The 16728-nt window shown below is 40.4% G+C and overlaps 3 protein-coding genes across 3 annotated transcripts; 1 reads left to right on the top strand and 2 right to left on the bottom strand.

Moving 5' to 3' along the window:
* The first annotated feature begins 1077 nt into the window (after positions 1-1077).
* On the top strand, positions 1078-6240 carry oxtrl (oxytocin receptor like). Its single transcript, XM_040116436.1, is given in 4 exon segments — positions 1078-1150; positions 1289-2403; positions 5129-5373; positions 5375-6240. Coding segments are annotated over 3 exon segments (1221 nt in total). The 5' UTR covers positions 1078-1150; positions 1289-1478; the 3' UTR covers positions 5426-6240.
* Positions 6241-6715: 475 nt separating this feature from the next.
* On the bottom strand, positions 6716-8393 carry LOC120783430 (caveolin-3-like). The gene is made up of 2 exons (XM_040116437.1): positions 8137-8393; positions 6716-7215 (listed from the first exon to the last, which is right to left on the bottom strand). Exons 1-2 carry the CDS (start codon positions 8245-8247, stop codon positions 6874-6876), a joined length of 453 nt encoding a protein of 150 aa, XP_039972371.1. The 5' UTR covers positions 8248-8393; the 3' UTR covers positions 6716-6873.
* A 549-nt stretch (positions 8394-8942) lies between these two features.
* On the bottom strand, positions 8943-11980 carry zgc:172270 (uncharacterized protein LOC100136849 homolog). Its single transcript, XM_040115913.1, has 3 exons — positions 11702-11980; positions 11257-11444; positions 8943-10086 (listed from the first exon to the last, which is right to left on the bottom strand). The coding sequence occupies exons 1-3, from the start codon at positions 11918-11920 to the stop codon at positions 9936-9938; spliced, it is 558 nt and encodes a 185-aa protein (XP_039971847.1). The 5' UTR covers positions 11921-11980; the 3' UTR covers positions 8943-9935.
* Positions 11981-16728: the final 4748 nt, after the last annotated feature.

The raw sequence follows: 16728 nt of genomic DNA, 5'->3' as shown, positions 1-16728 counted from the left end.
TCTCTTTCTGTGCCTGAAGAAAATGAAAAAAATATCCAGGTTTGCTAAAATAACTGATATCAGGTTGACAGGTCCTTACTACAGATGATCCACTTGATATTTAACGTGCGATATTTATAATGATTACTTCACATAACGTGTGTGTATTTGAGAAATGTGTCCTGGCAAGAAAAAGATTGTTTTTCTCTGTTGAGTTATGGTCAGGGTATGGTGCAATAGGGCATGGACAACATGATTACTTTCAATTGGATTTGAGTGAAGAAATAAAATGTTTAATTCAAAAACAAGATATCTGACATTTAAACAAAATGACAGCCCCCCTTTTGACCCCCATTTTTCGACACTCTGGATGAAGGCTCGGAATTAGTAAATCTGATTCTGATTATCTTTTGCTTTCATGTATGGACCTAAAGAGACGGGGGAGATTATTTTGAGTTCGTATTAAATTTCCTGTAGGAATCCTTCCATCGTGACTTCAATTTTGAGAATGGAATATGGCCCTGGGGAGTTAGCTGTTTTGAAAGCCCTTCGGCATGGTTCTGTTTGTACCCAAATACTGCAATCACACACAACAACCCACTTTCTGCCCGTCTGATGCAAAACTGGATTTAATTACTCCCTGCCCTGGCAAACCTGTAAACATCTCTGGCTGAGCCTGGAGTACCAGTTTACAGCACAGCATCAACTGTTCCAGCTCCAGAAAGCGTCTGTTTCCATATTTGGTGGCTTTCTTATGAAAACAAGTGGCCTCTCTGGCCCCGTAGAACCGAGTGGAATTTTCCTCCTTTCGGTTCAAACGAGGAATTTTTCAAATAATGAGGATGTTAAAGCGCTGACTCAGAGCGGGCCATAACGAGATAACACCGGCCAAATGTTTTTTAGGGGACAGCTGATTTTACAAAGTGCAAAGCGTTCCTCAAGGTCAAAAACTAAAGTCAGAAAGAGAAAGAAAAAAAAAAAAAACAGCGTGGAATCTGCTCATCCTCAACCCAGGCAATTTCCTTCAGAGGAAAATAAGATGGGGGGGGGGGGGGTTACTGGAATTGGTAGGATGCGGAGCTCCAGCAAAGCAGACAACAAACTCAACGCAGTGATGAGGACTGCGGTGCTGCGAGGTCCCAAAATAACTGTGCAGAGATTCGCTTTCTAGGTAAGCTACGCTTGGACAAACTCCCTTGATATGGCGATGTGGCCGTACAATTTCTTTATAAAGTTTTAATAGTTCAAAGGCTTCAGATGGGTCTCCAGTGAACAAAATAAGAAGTGATGACATTTTGTTTCCCTACAGACGAGAGCGCCGGATTTTGGATTCTGCAGACATTTGAGATACTTCCACAACACCAGCACACAAAACTTGAGCGGGTGTGATCTGGCAGAAAGATTGCCCAGGACAAATACGACCATGCGCTGAACAGTGGTCCCCAAAGTAAATTTGTGATGTGAGCGCTGGCTGCGCCAAAGTGGCGCGTTCACACACAATGGAAGACCTTTCACGCGAGCCGTGGAGCTGGGCGCAGAATGTTTCACGGAGCAACTCAAGTCGTGGAAATGAAATCAGTTCAGGGAACACCACTTTCAATCCTCTGAAACGAAATGAAGAGGTGGCCAAAGTGGAAGTCGCCGTGCTGGTCCTGGTGCTGCTGCTCGCTCTGGTCGGTAACCTCTGCGTGCTGTTGGCCATCCGCACCAGCAAGCACAGCCAGTCTCGGATGTACTACTTCATGAAACACCTGAGCATCGCCGACCTCGTCGTTGCGGTCTTTCAGGTCTTACCGCAACTCATTTGGGACATCACCTTCCGCTTCTACGGGCCGGATTTGCTGTGCAGGCTGGTCAAATACCTCCAGGTCGTGGGCATGTTCGCATCTACCTACATGCTCGTCCTGATGTCCGTCGACAGGTGCCTAGCGATCTGCCAGCCACTCCGCTCGGCGCACAGGAGAAAGGACCGCTCCTGCGTGATCGCCTCGTGGATGCTTAGCCTGGTGTTCAGCACTCCTCAGGCATGCATCTTTTCTCTGAGGGAGGTCGGCGACGGAGTCTACGACTGCTGGGGGGACTTTGTACAGCCCTGGGGTGCCAAGGCATACATCACGTGGATGAGTCTCAGCATTTACATTTTCCCGGTGGCAATTCTCTGCATCTGCTACGGCTTGATATGTTTTAAGATATGGAGGAATTTCAACTTAAAAACCAGAAGGGAGCAACTCCCGGCTCTCAATCCAAGGGCCCCCAACGGCGCTCATCTGCTCTCTCGTGTGAGCAGCGTGAGGCTCATTTCAAAAGCAAAGATCCGCACAGTGAAAATGACATTTGTAGTGGTCCTTGCCTACATGGTTTGCTGGACTCCCTTCTTCTTTGTCCAGATGTGGTCTGCATGGGATCCTGCTGCACCAAGAGAAGGTACAGGCACCCACAGTGTTTGTTTTTGTGTTTGTTTGTTTTTTTCTCTACCGGTGCACAGCAGGTGCAGTTTGATTTTTAAAAATCCTGATATGAAGTTCTTGTGCATTCCCCAAAAGCAGTGATGTACCTCGTTAAAAGCATTCTCGATTAATGAGAATATTTATTGATTAATGAAGGTATTACCCCTCTTTTATAGTGTGTCAAGTGCTCAGAGTCATAATGAATGGTGCAAATCTTTGTCCAAGATTTATTGTGGTGAATTTATTGCCCATAACCCCTCTGATGTAAAGCAAAATCCGTTTTTCTGTAACAATATTTCAGCACAAGGTGTCTGTTACTTATAAAGGTCATTCCTCCACCGTACAATATGCCTGGGAATGCACAAGTAATCCACTTTACTTCCCCAGACAACGCAATGGTGTTTAACTTAAGACTTCCCCAGAGTGAACACAGATGAATAGGAGTGTAATTTACAGTGGTTATCAGTTCAGAGTAAGTCCTCTGAGCCACAGGGAGAGTAAATGTACCAGAAGATCAAAGAGTTTATCTCTCTGTTCCCAGTGGTGATTTATATAATTTAATTTAACTGCATAGTTAGTTCAGATATACCCCTCATATCGTTTGAGTTTGCCTTAAGGGGGACAAGAGTAGCACAGGAGATAGGCTCCATCAAATTTTAAATGGCATTATCTGACTAAAGAGAATTATAAAAGCAAATAAGGGAACCTAGCAAGAAGCAACAAATATATGGCTTGCACATAGGCATGGGTATAAGAAGAAGAGGGGGAGGAGGACAGGTGTAATAATTTTGAAATATCTCAACATATTTGTAGGATTTGGAGCAGTTTCACAAAAGGTGGAAAGGTAGATTGGTAGATTGGTTATAAATCAGCTTTTTATGGATTCAGACATGTCAAAAAGAAAGCATTGGTCAAACCTCAGTGTGAAAGTAAAAATAATTGTGATTTCACTGACTCTCTGCTCATCTTTATTGACTTATTGCATTCTCTTCGCTGTAAGGCCACTCAGGTTAAGACTCTGTGTGAGTGAGCTTCCTGTTGCTCAGGGCAGTTCAGTCAAAGTGTGAAAACACTGAACACTCTCTTGGCCCTGAATTTCAGTCATATCATCACATTGTTCACCGTTCCAAATAACCCCAGAGCTCTGGACAGGGTGTTTGACTTATCTGTTGAACGAGTCTCATCACTTTGATAGGCCATTTGGTTGACACTGCACACATCACACCTCCCACAATCAAGTGAAAGACTGTAGGGAGTCAGAACACCATGCACAGAACAGGTCAGCATTTTGACTTGAGGAGGGAAGAAGACAACGCACACTAAATCTCTCTCACCCCGTTATGGATCTGAAAAAAACCTTGGAAGTCTTCCAATTTCCACTTTTCAAATGGTGTGCTTCTTCAGTGCGCCCTGAGGCTCCGACAATTGGAAATTTAATCAACTGAATTAATGAGAAACAATGTATATTTTTCCACTCAGGAGAGCCTCTTCTAATTGAAGCCATTTATCACATTTGTGTCAAACAACTTAAAATCTTATTTGTGTGGCATCCATCAACCTTGCATATTTTTTTTTATAACCCTAAATGTTCCTGGGGTTGTCTGAAATGCTTCAGCATGTCACCTCATATATTTCTCATTATCTAATGTGCAACATAAGTGCAGATGCCTTGAACCGGGACTGATTCATATAAAATGAAATGAAAAAACATGAAAAGTTCAACCCTGTCCAGGACTGGTTTTAGTGCGACACAATCTGCCACCCGATGTACACTTCTGTGGGGTTTGACATCTTATCTTGAATTTAAAGAGAAGAAATTTGGATTATTAACACAACTGACCATGTGGGTTGTAGCCACTTGTAAGCATCTCTTATTCCTTTCAAAACAGTTATAATGAGAATGAATACCTTCTTAACAAAACTCTACAGCCATGCAAGTGGCTTAGCTTTTTAGCATACCAACGTGTGCTAATTAGCACTAAACACCATGTACAGCAGAGGCTGATCAGAATATTTCCGCAGGTATTTCGTGAACAACCAAAGTATTGGACAAGCTGAAGTCTTGACCTGCGGGAGGTGTTAAAAGTTAGGGTATGAAAGTCATTACAGCTAATCCTCTGGGACCATGAATGTCTATACAGTCCCTATACGGCAATCCATCCAACAGTTGTTGAGTGTCATCTTAATGGGGTTTCTAGAGGAAATGTCAGGAGATCAGCAAAGCAAATAGAATAGGTCATCTGGCAACCACAAATGTCTCAACAAAATTTCATGGTAAACCATCCAATATTTGTTGATTTATATCAGTCTGAACCAAAGTGGCGGACTAACCGAGAGACCGACATGAGCCACGCTGCTAGCAAAAGCTGAGAACACTTAAAAGTGCAGTTTGAGAGACCAAATACAACACACACAAAAGCATTGAGTTTGGACTTTAGCCCACCAGGTGTACATCTTACTGGAATGGAGAAAAAGGTGCTGCTTTAGTGGCTTCTTAGAGATGCTGCCCTCCACTCCTTTTCTAAACTGCGTATTCTATTCTAGGGGGTTTGAGCCTATCCCAGCATGCATTTTCATGGGATTCATGACAATAAGAAAACTGTAAAATATCGCCAGACTCCTTTAAGATGCTTTTTTTCTCCCCAAAGTTAGAATGCAGGTATTGATATGAGGCCTATGTTCTTCTCTATTTCTCTCCCTAGACATGGCCTTCATCATCGCCATGTTGTTGGCCAGTCTCAACAGCTGTTGCAACCCCTGGATCTACATGTTCTTTGCCGGTCACCTGTTCCACGACCTGATGCAGTGCTTCTTCTGCTGCTGTAGACAGCACCTGACGGACTCCTCCTGCAGCTGTGATCGACAGGGCAGGCACAAGAGCAACTCCTCCACTTACGTCATCAAGAACACCAGCAGCCAGCGGAGCCTCACACACACGTCCAGCACAGGGGGGCCAGGACACTGAAAAGCCAGCTGAAAGCCGTGCAAGCTTCCTTTAGTCAAGTAATCTGGCAATCATGCAATTCCCAGTTTCAGGCATTTAATTATCTGCAGCGGCTCTGCAGTGGCCAATGCAACGTGTTGATTTTCAGGGGTTTTAAACAGAGTTGAATAGACAATGTAAACCTCCTTTCCAGAAAAAAACCCTGTAACCTGTGATAAAAGAGAGCAGAACATGTAAACATTTATGACGTAAAGTGAGACTTCTTGGTCTTGGTTTTCCCAAAACATAACTTTCCTTTGGGACTCCCTTGGCACCGGAGTCCTGAAAATACAGTATTTCTCCTATATTGTAGGTTTTAGAATTTCAAGATTTATCATCTGCTTTTCTATATAAACAACCATCAGCATTTTCAAATTTGTTCGTATACTTCTGTCTTTTAGTCTTTAATCTTAAAGTCTTGCTCCAACAGCTGTTGTCTTGACTTAAAGACAAGTAATTATCACAATAATTACATTCATATTGAAAGCAAAGCAAAACGCATCAGCATTTTAGGATGTTGCAGCTCTGTGCAAATGAGCACTTATTCATATTACATTTTAAAGCAGTATCACTTTGTGCACAAGCATTTTACATTCATATTATTCTATCATGTGAGTTGTTCAATCAAAATGTTCATATGCATGAATAACATTAAGGTTATTGAGATAATGTCCACCCTGGAGGTTTGACTTAATGCAAATATCTCCATTGTAACAACACATCAAAAATTCACCCGCAAAGCAAAATCCTTAGGACTGCATTTTACACCAAGGAGACTGGTTTCAGTATGTTCTACAGACTTTTTTTTACCACAGATCAAACAGTGTTTGTCCCATGATTGACATGAAATTCACATTGCAAATATTTTCTACTGCTCTTTATGTGTATCTACACATCTTCATCTACTACTCCATCTCTTCTTTTTCTAGGTTCTGGGTGATTAGTGTACATGGACTTTAGATTTTAGGCACATTGAACCTAGTTGGGAATCAAATTAGAATAATAGTTCCCTCTTGTGGCCACAATTATTATTCCAACATAGTATACATAATATAATAGTCTTATTTTTCTGCTTGGTCTGCTTGGCTTTAGGATTCGAGGCAATATGGAATATGTTTATGCTCAACATATGGAGATTTTCATTGTAAGGATCATATAACGTGCATTCCGAGCTTATTATGTGTGTTTTTAAATTTTCTTTAACTTTATGAAACCTGGCAAGATGTCAAAGAAAACATTGTGGTTCACAGCAACATCCACAGAGAGCAGTTTTAGGATGAAGGAGGGAAACAGACATTAACTAACACCCTGTCTGTCACGGCATGTGGGAGAAATTACTATCATCTTATAAAAAGACTGACATTCATGTTGAGACAATTTTAAGATTCAAACAATGACAACTATTTAGCTTGGATCTTTTGTTTCAGATGTCCAGAAATTGGTCTTCATGCTTGAATATAGCATTTATGGCTCCTTGCGTAAAACCACTCTCATGCCACTGTATATCTTCCCCATTGCCTCAGAGAGCGGGCCAATGAACGTGTGTATGACCAGCGCTTGGAATCGACTCAGACACTGGGATTCAATTAGACAGCTCTTAATGCAGGGCGCAACAGCCCAGATGTGGCAGAATGACAGACAAGCAAACAGGAGGCCCCAGAGCAGTGACAGAGGGATGCCCAAGACGGCCGTCAGGCAGCGATAACAACAGTATTTCGACACTGTGAAGGTGGTGTAGCTGGCTTTCCACACCCCATCCAGACTGTGTGTGCCAGCAGGCTCTGCGATCACATCTTCAAAGTTCACCTGAAGCACACAGAGACAGTTCATTTGTTTACCGCGTTGGGTTATTTAGACTTAAAGTGTCAGTTTTTTTTCCCACTTTCTCCTGGCAGGATCTAGCCGTGCAGTACAGGGCACATACACAGATCATCATGATGAAAACTGCTCATAGTGAGGACTCCTGAATACAAGACATTGTTTCTGGAAACAGACGTAAATACTGGGGTTGATTAATGTAATTTTTTTAGTGCTTTGAGTGTCTTTAACAAATCCCATCTAAGTCTTCTGTAAAAGTGTCAGCAGCAGAGATTTAAACCCTCTGCAGATAAAAAAACCAAACCTGTGTCGATAAGGGAAATGTGTTGTTCTGTGATTTAGTTGAATTGACCCTTTAAGGGGTTGAATTATAGCTTACACTTTGACTGAAAACTGACCCTTAAGCATCCCCGTTGACTACCAGAGAGCTTAAAATCACTACCAAGATTGGTTTACAAAAGTATATTTCACCCATGAAATACTGTGTAGATCTGTAAACCAAAGCATAATAAAGAAAAAACACCTGTCTCTTCATCTTTTCTTAAAGCAAAACTTTGTGTTGAAATTTAAGTAAAGGCTTAATAGTTGCACCACTTGTTGTACATGGCAGCAGCGACAGTCATTTGTTGTGTCAGAATTATTTGGGACCACTGCTTGAGCTATTGACAAAATAAGTAATTGTTGAAGATTTCACTTCAAAAATCAATACTCATTAAAGGTAAAGAATTTCTGCTCCACCCTGTCCCTTCACAAATACGGAGAGTTATCAAGGGTATTTTAGGAACCATCTTTATGGACATACACACACCGTCAACCTCAAACTACCACAAACTCATCCTGATGTCTAACATGTTTCCATTCATTCATTTCTGTGATTTAAAAAAAATGTAAAAATTGATCATTTGGCACCTTGACCACATGCTCGTTGACTTGCTTGGGGTCCCTGTTGATCAGGTCAACCTCCCTGGTGTGACTTCCCCTCCTGATCATCTGCTCCTGGATGTGGTTGCTGTCAGCCATGATCCCGCTCTCCGACCGACGGAGCAGGCCGAGGCCGAAGCTGAGATAATGAAGCAAGGGAAGCAACGACGAGGGACCGCGTGTGTCGGCTGAAGTCAGAGCCACAAAGGGCCGGCAGTGGCAGCGTATAAAGTGAAACGCCACTCAGTGTTATTCCAATCCTGGAATGCTATCAAGCAGCTGCCAGTGACGACTGCCTCCAACTGTCAAAAATACAGAAGGCACTGCTGACATACCACGCCAAGTGTAGGGACACACACACACACAAACACACACACACACACACACACACACACACACACACACACACACACACACACACACACACACACACACACACACAATAGTCTTGTCCATTCCTTTGTGCAAATGTGACAACCCACACTGTAACTTAAGCACTTCATAAAGAGGGAAGCAGGCTCATGTTTCATTTCACACTGCCCTAATAAAGGACCCATAATGCCCAAAACTTAGTCAGTGTCCCATCTGAGACATGTAAATCTTCTTGTTGCATATGTAGAATGGCATCACACATATAAATCTACATAATTCTTCATTTTTGTGAAAGTTTTGCTGTTAATAAGTAGATGATCCATGGTAAGATTGTGTAGGATGTTTTATTAATTACAGAAAAAGCAATACTCAAGTGTTGCCCAATTAAACCAATATAAAACCCAAGTTACTAAATACACAGCTTTGCAAGAATGTCTGTTTTCAAGCTTACAAAACTATTGCATGAATAAATATATGAGGGTAATTATATTGCAAAACCTGCAAATCAGGATATGCCCTTATCCTGCTGACCCCTCATATCCTCCCTGTTATAGCACATATACTAATTCATATACAGTATATACATGTATGTAGGACGCTCTATTATTAAACCATCTGCCTCCAACTGGCCCCTTATTTAATTTAGCTTTTATTTCCACTTCCTCTCTGGAAAATACATCTAATGTAACCTTTTGTTCTTTTCTACTGAACTAAATATTCATAGCTTTGAAATCAGTAACTTCTATAATTAAATTAGATCCTAGTAGTTGTACATTTTTGCTTTTTGAGATTAAATTCTAAACTGCAGTTTAAAAATGTCAGGAATTGTAAAAACCAAACCCAAACATTATGACATAAAGATTGTACAACATTCACTTTGCATAACAAATTCTAATGAAATTACTTCAAATTCTAAAAATCATCGTAAACCCACCAATATATTGGTAGAAGTATATAGGGTATGCTTCACAAAAAGGGTCACTTTCATCATTCTTGTTTTCTTCAAATCAATCACAGTAACAGAATTTTTGAGACACCCAGTTCCTTAATCACACTGATCTCAGATGGTAAGAACTCTGATCCTCTTTTCCGTCTCACCAAAGCAATTTCATGCTCAAAGGATCAGATTTGGAAATACATCATCTTGTTTTGTCACTGTGTCAGATCCACACCAAATGATTATTTGAAAATTTCAAAAGCCTTGTGGAATCATTAAAGAGAACCAGCAGATACTGTTGGACTTTGAGCAAAGCTGTCTTCACGTCTGGAAACATGTTTTAATAAACCCTTTATTTTGAATTAAGTATCAAAGAATCAAATATCAATGCCCACTCGGGCTCAGTCCGTCACAACACCAGCGCACTTGTGCACACAACGAACGCTCCCCGTCCGGATGTGCTTCTCATGTGTGAGTCTCATTCTTTGGCCAGGTGAATGCTGAAGCCTCCACAGCATCTCCCAGCACTCGTGAGGAAGGGATGCACAATGACGCCCAGCACAATGCTCCATAGGCTCTGTAGCCAGCGCATGCCCATAAGGATACACTGGATACAGGGACCTAAAATCCTTCAAGAGAAAGAAACACAAGAATTACAAAGAAACTCGCCCCAGTTGCATACAGTCACAGTGTGAGCCATGCAGCTGGTTTCAGTTTAATTTAAGTTTTTAGAAATCTGTCTTCTGACACAGTGTCAACAGGTAACAAGGAGACATGTTTTACTTAACCCAAACCTGAGGGATTTTATACTTTTGTTACTTTACTATTTCTTAACTTTGGTCCAAATGAGGATATGAGCCACTGTTTGTTCACCATATGTGTCCATTATTCCCACTAGGTCCTTTGCAGCCATTTCACAGTAACTCTTTATCCACGGTACAAAATACGCACCCATTTGACATACTTTCATTTCAACATACCTCTTAATAGAATAGAATCAGAATTTTCAGAGAGTATTATTTTACCAGCTTTTCAAATCATTCTTCTTAAATCAAAAGGCTTTTTTTTTTTACTACTCCTGATGTGTCCCTCTGTGTTTCCTACAATTCCTCCATTAGCTTTAACTCCAGTTAAAGTAGTTATCCAGCGATTTATTATTGCGCTTTCGTGTAGTTAGGGAACTCGTACGAGACAGTCTGATAGAATAATCATAAAAATCTGTGCAGAAGAGTCCTGAGATATCCTGACCTTTAGTCCCCAGGATGGATTACTCTCCAAAAACACTTGATCCTGGATTTTCTACAATGCAACTGGACAGCATCAATGTTCATCTTTTTTCAATATTAATATTCATTCAATATTAAATAACACGGGGTCTTTACTTTTAATTTAATGCTGAGTAATAAAATAGAAATAGTAATAAAAATTTCTATAATGAAAAAAAGGAGTGACATTTCATAATGAGTTTCATTTTCATAATGATGAATTGAGTTTGAATAATCCAGTAAATTAATTCATTTGTTTTAAATAGTCATTTGTTAGTCATTGGGTCATTTATTAGATACTGTATTTCATAATCTTTACCTAATTCATTATTTAATATTGAAGGCTTCAAGGCTCCATAGGCCATAAATAAAATTCCATTCACCCCCATTTTATTGGGATGGATGCTAAGGTTTCAGAGATGGATACTTCGAAAACCAGGCCAAGTTAAACCCAAAACCTCTGCGTGGTTAGTTAGCACTAAGAGTAGTTGAGAATGTTAATATGTGCAGGATGGCAGCAGGATCTAAACCTACCAGATGTGGATGCAGCTGAGGATGGCAAAGAGGAGACCGGAGATGATGGACAGGGGAATGGCCAGAATAGCTGTGACTATTCTGTAGATCCAAACCCTGGACACCTCAAACAGGGCGTTGCTCCAGATCCACACTCTGTCCCCACTGCGCACTGATACTGGCTCAGCAATTACATCCTCAAACGTCACCTGGAGACACAAAGAGAAAAGTGGCGCTGATGCTACGGAGGGGAACCCCGACGTCATGCTCCTGTTGGGATTCATTCACTTTCAGCATATACAGTAAATTATACCCACTGGAGGGGCAGTGCAATAAGCCAGGCAGCTTCTTGCTTCTACGTAACAAAGATTTAGAGTGGTTTTTTAAATCCGTTTTTATTTTTATTTTTAAATCGAATGGTCCATAAAACAAGGTTCAATTGAGCTACTGCACAAGAATGCACTACCTTGAGGCAGTCATTGATACCGCGGGGGTCTCGGACATTTATAAGAGGCTTGGTATCGCTGATTTCCACTAGTATAGAAGTATGAATGTCTTCCTCTTCTTCCAGAGAAGGGGGGGCCCTCCACAGCGTCTGCGGTTCCTCGCCATTATCCAATTCTTCAGGGTCGCTGGAGTCCCCCAAGTCAATCTCTACTTCCTCTGAATCTTCCCCTTTCATCATGGTGTCAGTCCAAACATGTGAAGAAAACAAAAAGAGCAGAGTGGTTTTCCGTCAGCTGGCTGTGTGCAGTGTGGTTATATTGGGCATGTTACGGTGCCCTGGATGGTATTTGCAGATGGTCTTTCAAGTGAAGATCATTTTCCTGTGCTGTGGGAGGACAGGAAGGATGGGGGGGGGTGGTTATAAATACTGTGAGCATGGAGATGATTCTGTACACACTGATACAACCTAGTGGGAATGCAGTCCCACAGACACATAGACAGACAACATGAGACAAATCTGCAAACATGAGAGAAAAGATAGAGTGAAACAGGCTCCAACTGGAATATTTAGTGAAACAGGTTATTCTTGCCTTGCTGATTCTGAGACTTCATTCATTTCCAAGTCTTGTTTGACTTAAATGAGACCTAACTTGTCTGTGTCAGAAAAGGTGTTGAGTTGCAAGACAATACTGCCTCCCTCTGGCCTGTAAAGGAAATCAAGTCGCTTCTTAAAATCATTGATCTTCACCAGTGTAATAACATGTGCATGATATATTAATGTTAATATGCAAGAAAGATTTATTTCCCTAAGAATCAGATGTAATGATTCTCAAATGCAACTCTAATCACTCTAAAACACTGTATACCATTTTCTTGTAATTTATTTTAGACCCTCCTCTTTTGGATCCTCCCCATATCTCAAAATAATAGGACACTATTGAATTTGTATAAATCACTTTGCCATTAATAACTAAAAATACACAAAGAATTTAAGATGCCATAGTCATATGTACTCTTATATGATACATTTACATACATTTTTGACAAATTTAACTTTAACAGATTTCTATTAAGGTGCAGAATAAAGTGAAAGTAGGAGTTATTACATGTATAAATACATAGATATATAAGTATCTATGTATTTATATATAAACACACCTTTATGAACTGTGGTACACACAAAATCCATCTTTTGGGTGTAAATAATAGAATAGAATACAATACAATAAAAAAAAATCTAACCCTGGGATGAGAAAAAATGTTTACTGACTCCCCTCCTCTTGCCTCCATGATTTTCATACTGTCCCTTAGGGAAAGCAGTTAATTGTTCAGGTTTGAGGATGCATTACTACCTCGGTCGTGGCTTTCCGGTACAGCAACAGCATCAATCACAATGTGAAAGTAAGAGGAGATATACTGCATGTTATCACAATATCTTCCTCTAGGCCCGGATGTTGTGAAGTGCGTTCTCAGGTCTCTGTGCTCTGTTTGGTTTAAAACACGTTTCGCAACATGCTTTTAAGGAAAACCCTTTCACCTCTGTCAACCTTTGGACCCATTAACCTGATATTCTCTCTGCTATTTATAGATCAGTTATGAATCCACAGTGTGAGACCTTATCAAAATCTTCTCAGCTACTCACCAGACCTTCATCACAAGGCCATCTCACACTGCTCTCATCATAATCTTCACCAAAAGATGACCCAGTGCAGCAGCTGGCAGTGTGATAATCTGATAAAATAGGGCAAATATAAGAAAGTAATTTATTCAGAGACGTCCAAGCCTCATGCTTCCATACAAGCCATCTGCAAAGCTCAAATATCCCATACAATAAATCGATAGAACATTTTGTTCTTAAATTGTTTGTGTGGTCAGTGGAGCGAATACAATTCAACTGATTTTAAGAGCTATGAATCCAATCCAAAATGAAATGTTAATTCTTTCTATCCAAATAAGTCAATCTCCATGGTAATGATCAGTTCTGTCTGCTGGATGAAGACAGAGAGAGTACACAATGTATTGATGACAGAGAGTTTCCTGTGTCGGTGCAGGAGACGAGGGTATGCTAATGGACTGCTCACCCCGGCAGATGGGGTTTGTTTGTGTCCGTGGCTGCACAGGTGGAGTCAGCGGAGGGAGTGAGCGTGTGTGGAAAGGGGGAAGAGAGAGACACTTGTCCCAGCTAACTGCGCCTTAGTGATTACCCCAAGAAGTCACACGAGGGGGGTGCTACAAGATCATTTCTAGGGCATTTAATTTTTTTTACCCCCAGAATTTTCTGTAACGAGTGGTGTTATTTTGTGAAATTCTTAATAGATTGCAGCCTCACAGTCTCAGCTTTGTAAAATCATTTTACAGCTGCAGACATTTGAAAAGACAGAAGACAAAGTATTAGGGTCATGTTTGTTCAATCAACACTTTGTGTATGAAAAAGTTTGTGTATTTTGTCTTGTGGAATTCTGGCTCTTATATAAAGATTAAAAATAACTTTTATATATTTTGTATGTGGTGTTAAAGCCTCAGAAAACAGGATTTTTTTTCTTCATATTTATCCTAACCTAAATAAGCAACAATCAAATTTTGGATATAAACATCCTCAGGTATCATTTAGTTTGTTTTTTTTTAATTTAGTTTAACAATCAAAATCTCAGCTAATCTGCTTAATCTGAACTGCGTCAGGAATGTCAAATATTGTTTAATCCTGACTGAGGTGTATCAAATCTGCTTTTTCAAAGGGAGGCCCACCCACTTAAAACTAAAAAAAGCACAGAAAAAACAGCTCAGACAGAGAATCTTTCATGTGAAACAACCAAAATGACCTCTCATGACCTCTACATGATAATGCATAATTTTAAAATAATAAAGACTCTGCAGGGCCATATTTATAAAATACACATGCAATGTTGGTGTTCAAACTGCACATTTTACAACATACTGTATATGATTATAACAGTTTTGTCAATTTTTTTTTGTGTATGTGTAAGTTGGTGCATGCAGGCATCACTTCATTTTGCAGGCTCAAAGAGGTGCAAGCAGCTGCCTCCGACCACAGACACACAGCACACAGCCACGTTAATTAAATTTCATATCATGCAGTGGAAACATGTTTTTTTTTTTTAACCAGTGTTTGACTTAACTCCATCCACAGTTCATCCCCTCTGTTCCCACCCGTAGCAGCTTATGTGGGGCATGAGGGATGTCAGACAGTGTTCCTGCTCGGCACCTGTCAGTCCAGCTGTTTTCAGTACAATAGGTCAGAGTCATGTCTGGTTAACAACGCAATCACCAATCTCTCTGGCTCCCATATACAACAGAACAAAATGGGGGGCATACATTTATTTTTTATCAACTGATTCTCTGTACAAAAATCCCCCTCAAAGCACTAAATTCCATCATCACAAAATGGATCAGCTGCATTTCCGTTTCCATATCACTTTATTAAAGCATCCCATGGACATAAAATTAGCATGAATGATCTTGATTAGTTTGTGGGACCTGAGTGCACTGGACATGAGGTTGTGCTGTGTGAACTCTGTGAGGATAGTTGGAAAGCTGTCACGTTATATGTGTACACGCAGTTCTGAGGAAACTCATGCTGTTACTGTTTGAGGGAAATAATGTGGTTCATTCTGTCAGACAGCGCCATCAATCACACCTTCTCCCTTTGACTCAACAGGAGTGGTTCTCTCATTATCACTGTCTGTGCAGCAGCAGAGAAGCTCATCAAGTTTAAAGTAAACAGACAGCGCAACGTAGAGGCCGCAGGAGAAGGTCTTTTTAGGAGAGTTACCATTAAGTACAGCTGAATAACAAACCAACCCTCAACACAGCTCAAGTCATGAATTCTCATTTTCTATAGAGAGTGGGCTCGTGTTTGATCTACAATGAATAGGCTTTGCAAAAGAGTTGGACAGTTGTTGTGACTGTCTTGATTTAATAAAAGCGGCGTCTGAGGTGGGAGGTCAACTTTAATTAGCAAATTGAGAAGACTGCTCAGGCTCAAATATTCATTAAACTGAATCACACGCTCTGGAAGCAGGCTGATGAAACAGGCAGTCTGCTCTTTGAAGTGTATTTGTATCAACCTTCTCTCTCCTTTTTTACCTTTTATCATTTTATTACATCCAGTATGTGAAATGTTTGAAACGGGTTGTTGAGCAATTGTTTGGGTTCACAACATGAGTTTGTAACTAATCAGTAAAAAATAGTCAATCAAAATATTACTGATAATTTTCAAATGACAGCTAGCAAGAGTGGACTGAAGCGGACAATAAGAGTATTGCTACAACTGTTCACCTGTATGAGAGGAGCAGCACTGAAAAAATGACCCCAATATTATGTTTCTTTTTTCAACATCCAAATAAAAATATCCTCTCTGTTAGTCTGTGGTGATGACGATGATGACATGTATGTGTCTCTGGGTGTAATTGAATGTGTACATTATCTAAATGTGCAGAACAAACTTCAATTCAAGTGCCATATCATTTTGCACACTGTGTGTTTGCATCCCTGCTTGTTCTTGGCTGTTTTTGATCATGTTGGCTTTGACAATACTAGCTATACTGTTATCAAAGTTACACTGATACTCTGCGGCCCTATTAAAATGGCACAGTGTTATCTTGCTTTTAACGTATCTGGATGTCAATAAATTACTTTCCGTCATGTTTTTGGATGTCAGTTTGTAGGTGTTTGTGTTTGTAGGATGCCTTTTCTCCTGCCTGTCAGTATAAAGTCTTATACAGTTGTCACTCGTCCCATTGTTATTCCTGTCATCACTGACATCCCAGTGACAAGCAGCATCAGTGCTACTAGACAGCAAAGCAAGGGTTATTTTTAACACATTTCTCCATCTAATCTGTTTATCTGTTTACTGATTTATATCTCTGGATGGTGCTTACGGGTTTTGTGTAAATTTAGCTCAGCATGCTCTTTTCATTTGTCACCAGTAATCAGCGTGTCTACCCGATGTTATTCCTTAAATCTAATCTGTCAGGAAGAGCTGCACATTCCCTAAAAATACTCATCACACAAACAACAATAGTATAT

This window comes from Xiphias gladius, chromosome 21 (genome assembly GCF_016859285.1).
Source record: "Xiphias gladius isolate SHS-SW01 ecotype Sanya breed wild chromosome 21, ASM1685928v1, whole genome shotgun sequence".
Lineage (NCBI taxonomy): Eukaryota > Metazoa > Chordata > Actinopteri > Istiophoriformes > Xiphiidae > Xiphias > Xiphias gladius.
The sequence above is the reverse complement of the archived record's forward strand: the minus strand, read 5'-3'. Positions and strand labels throughout refer to the sequence as shown.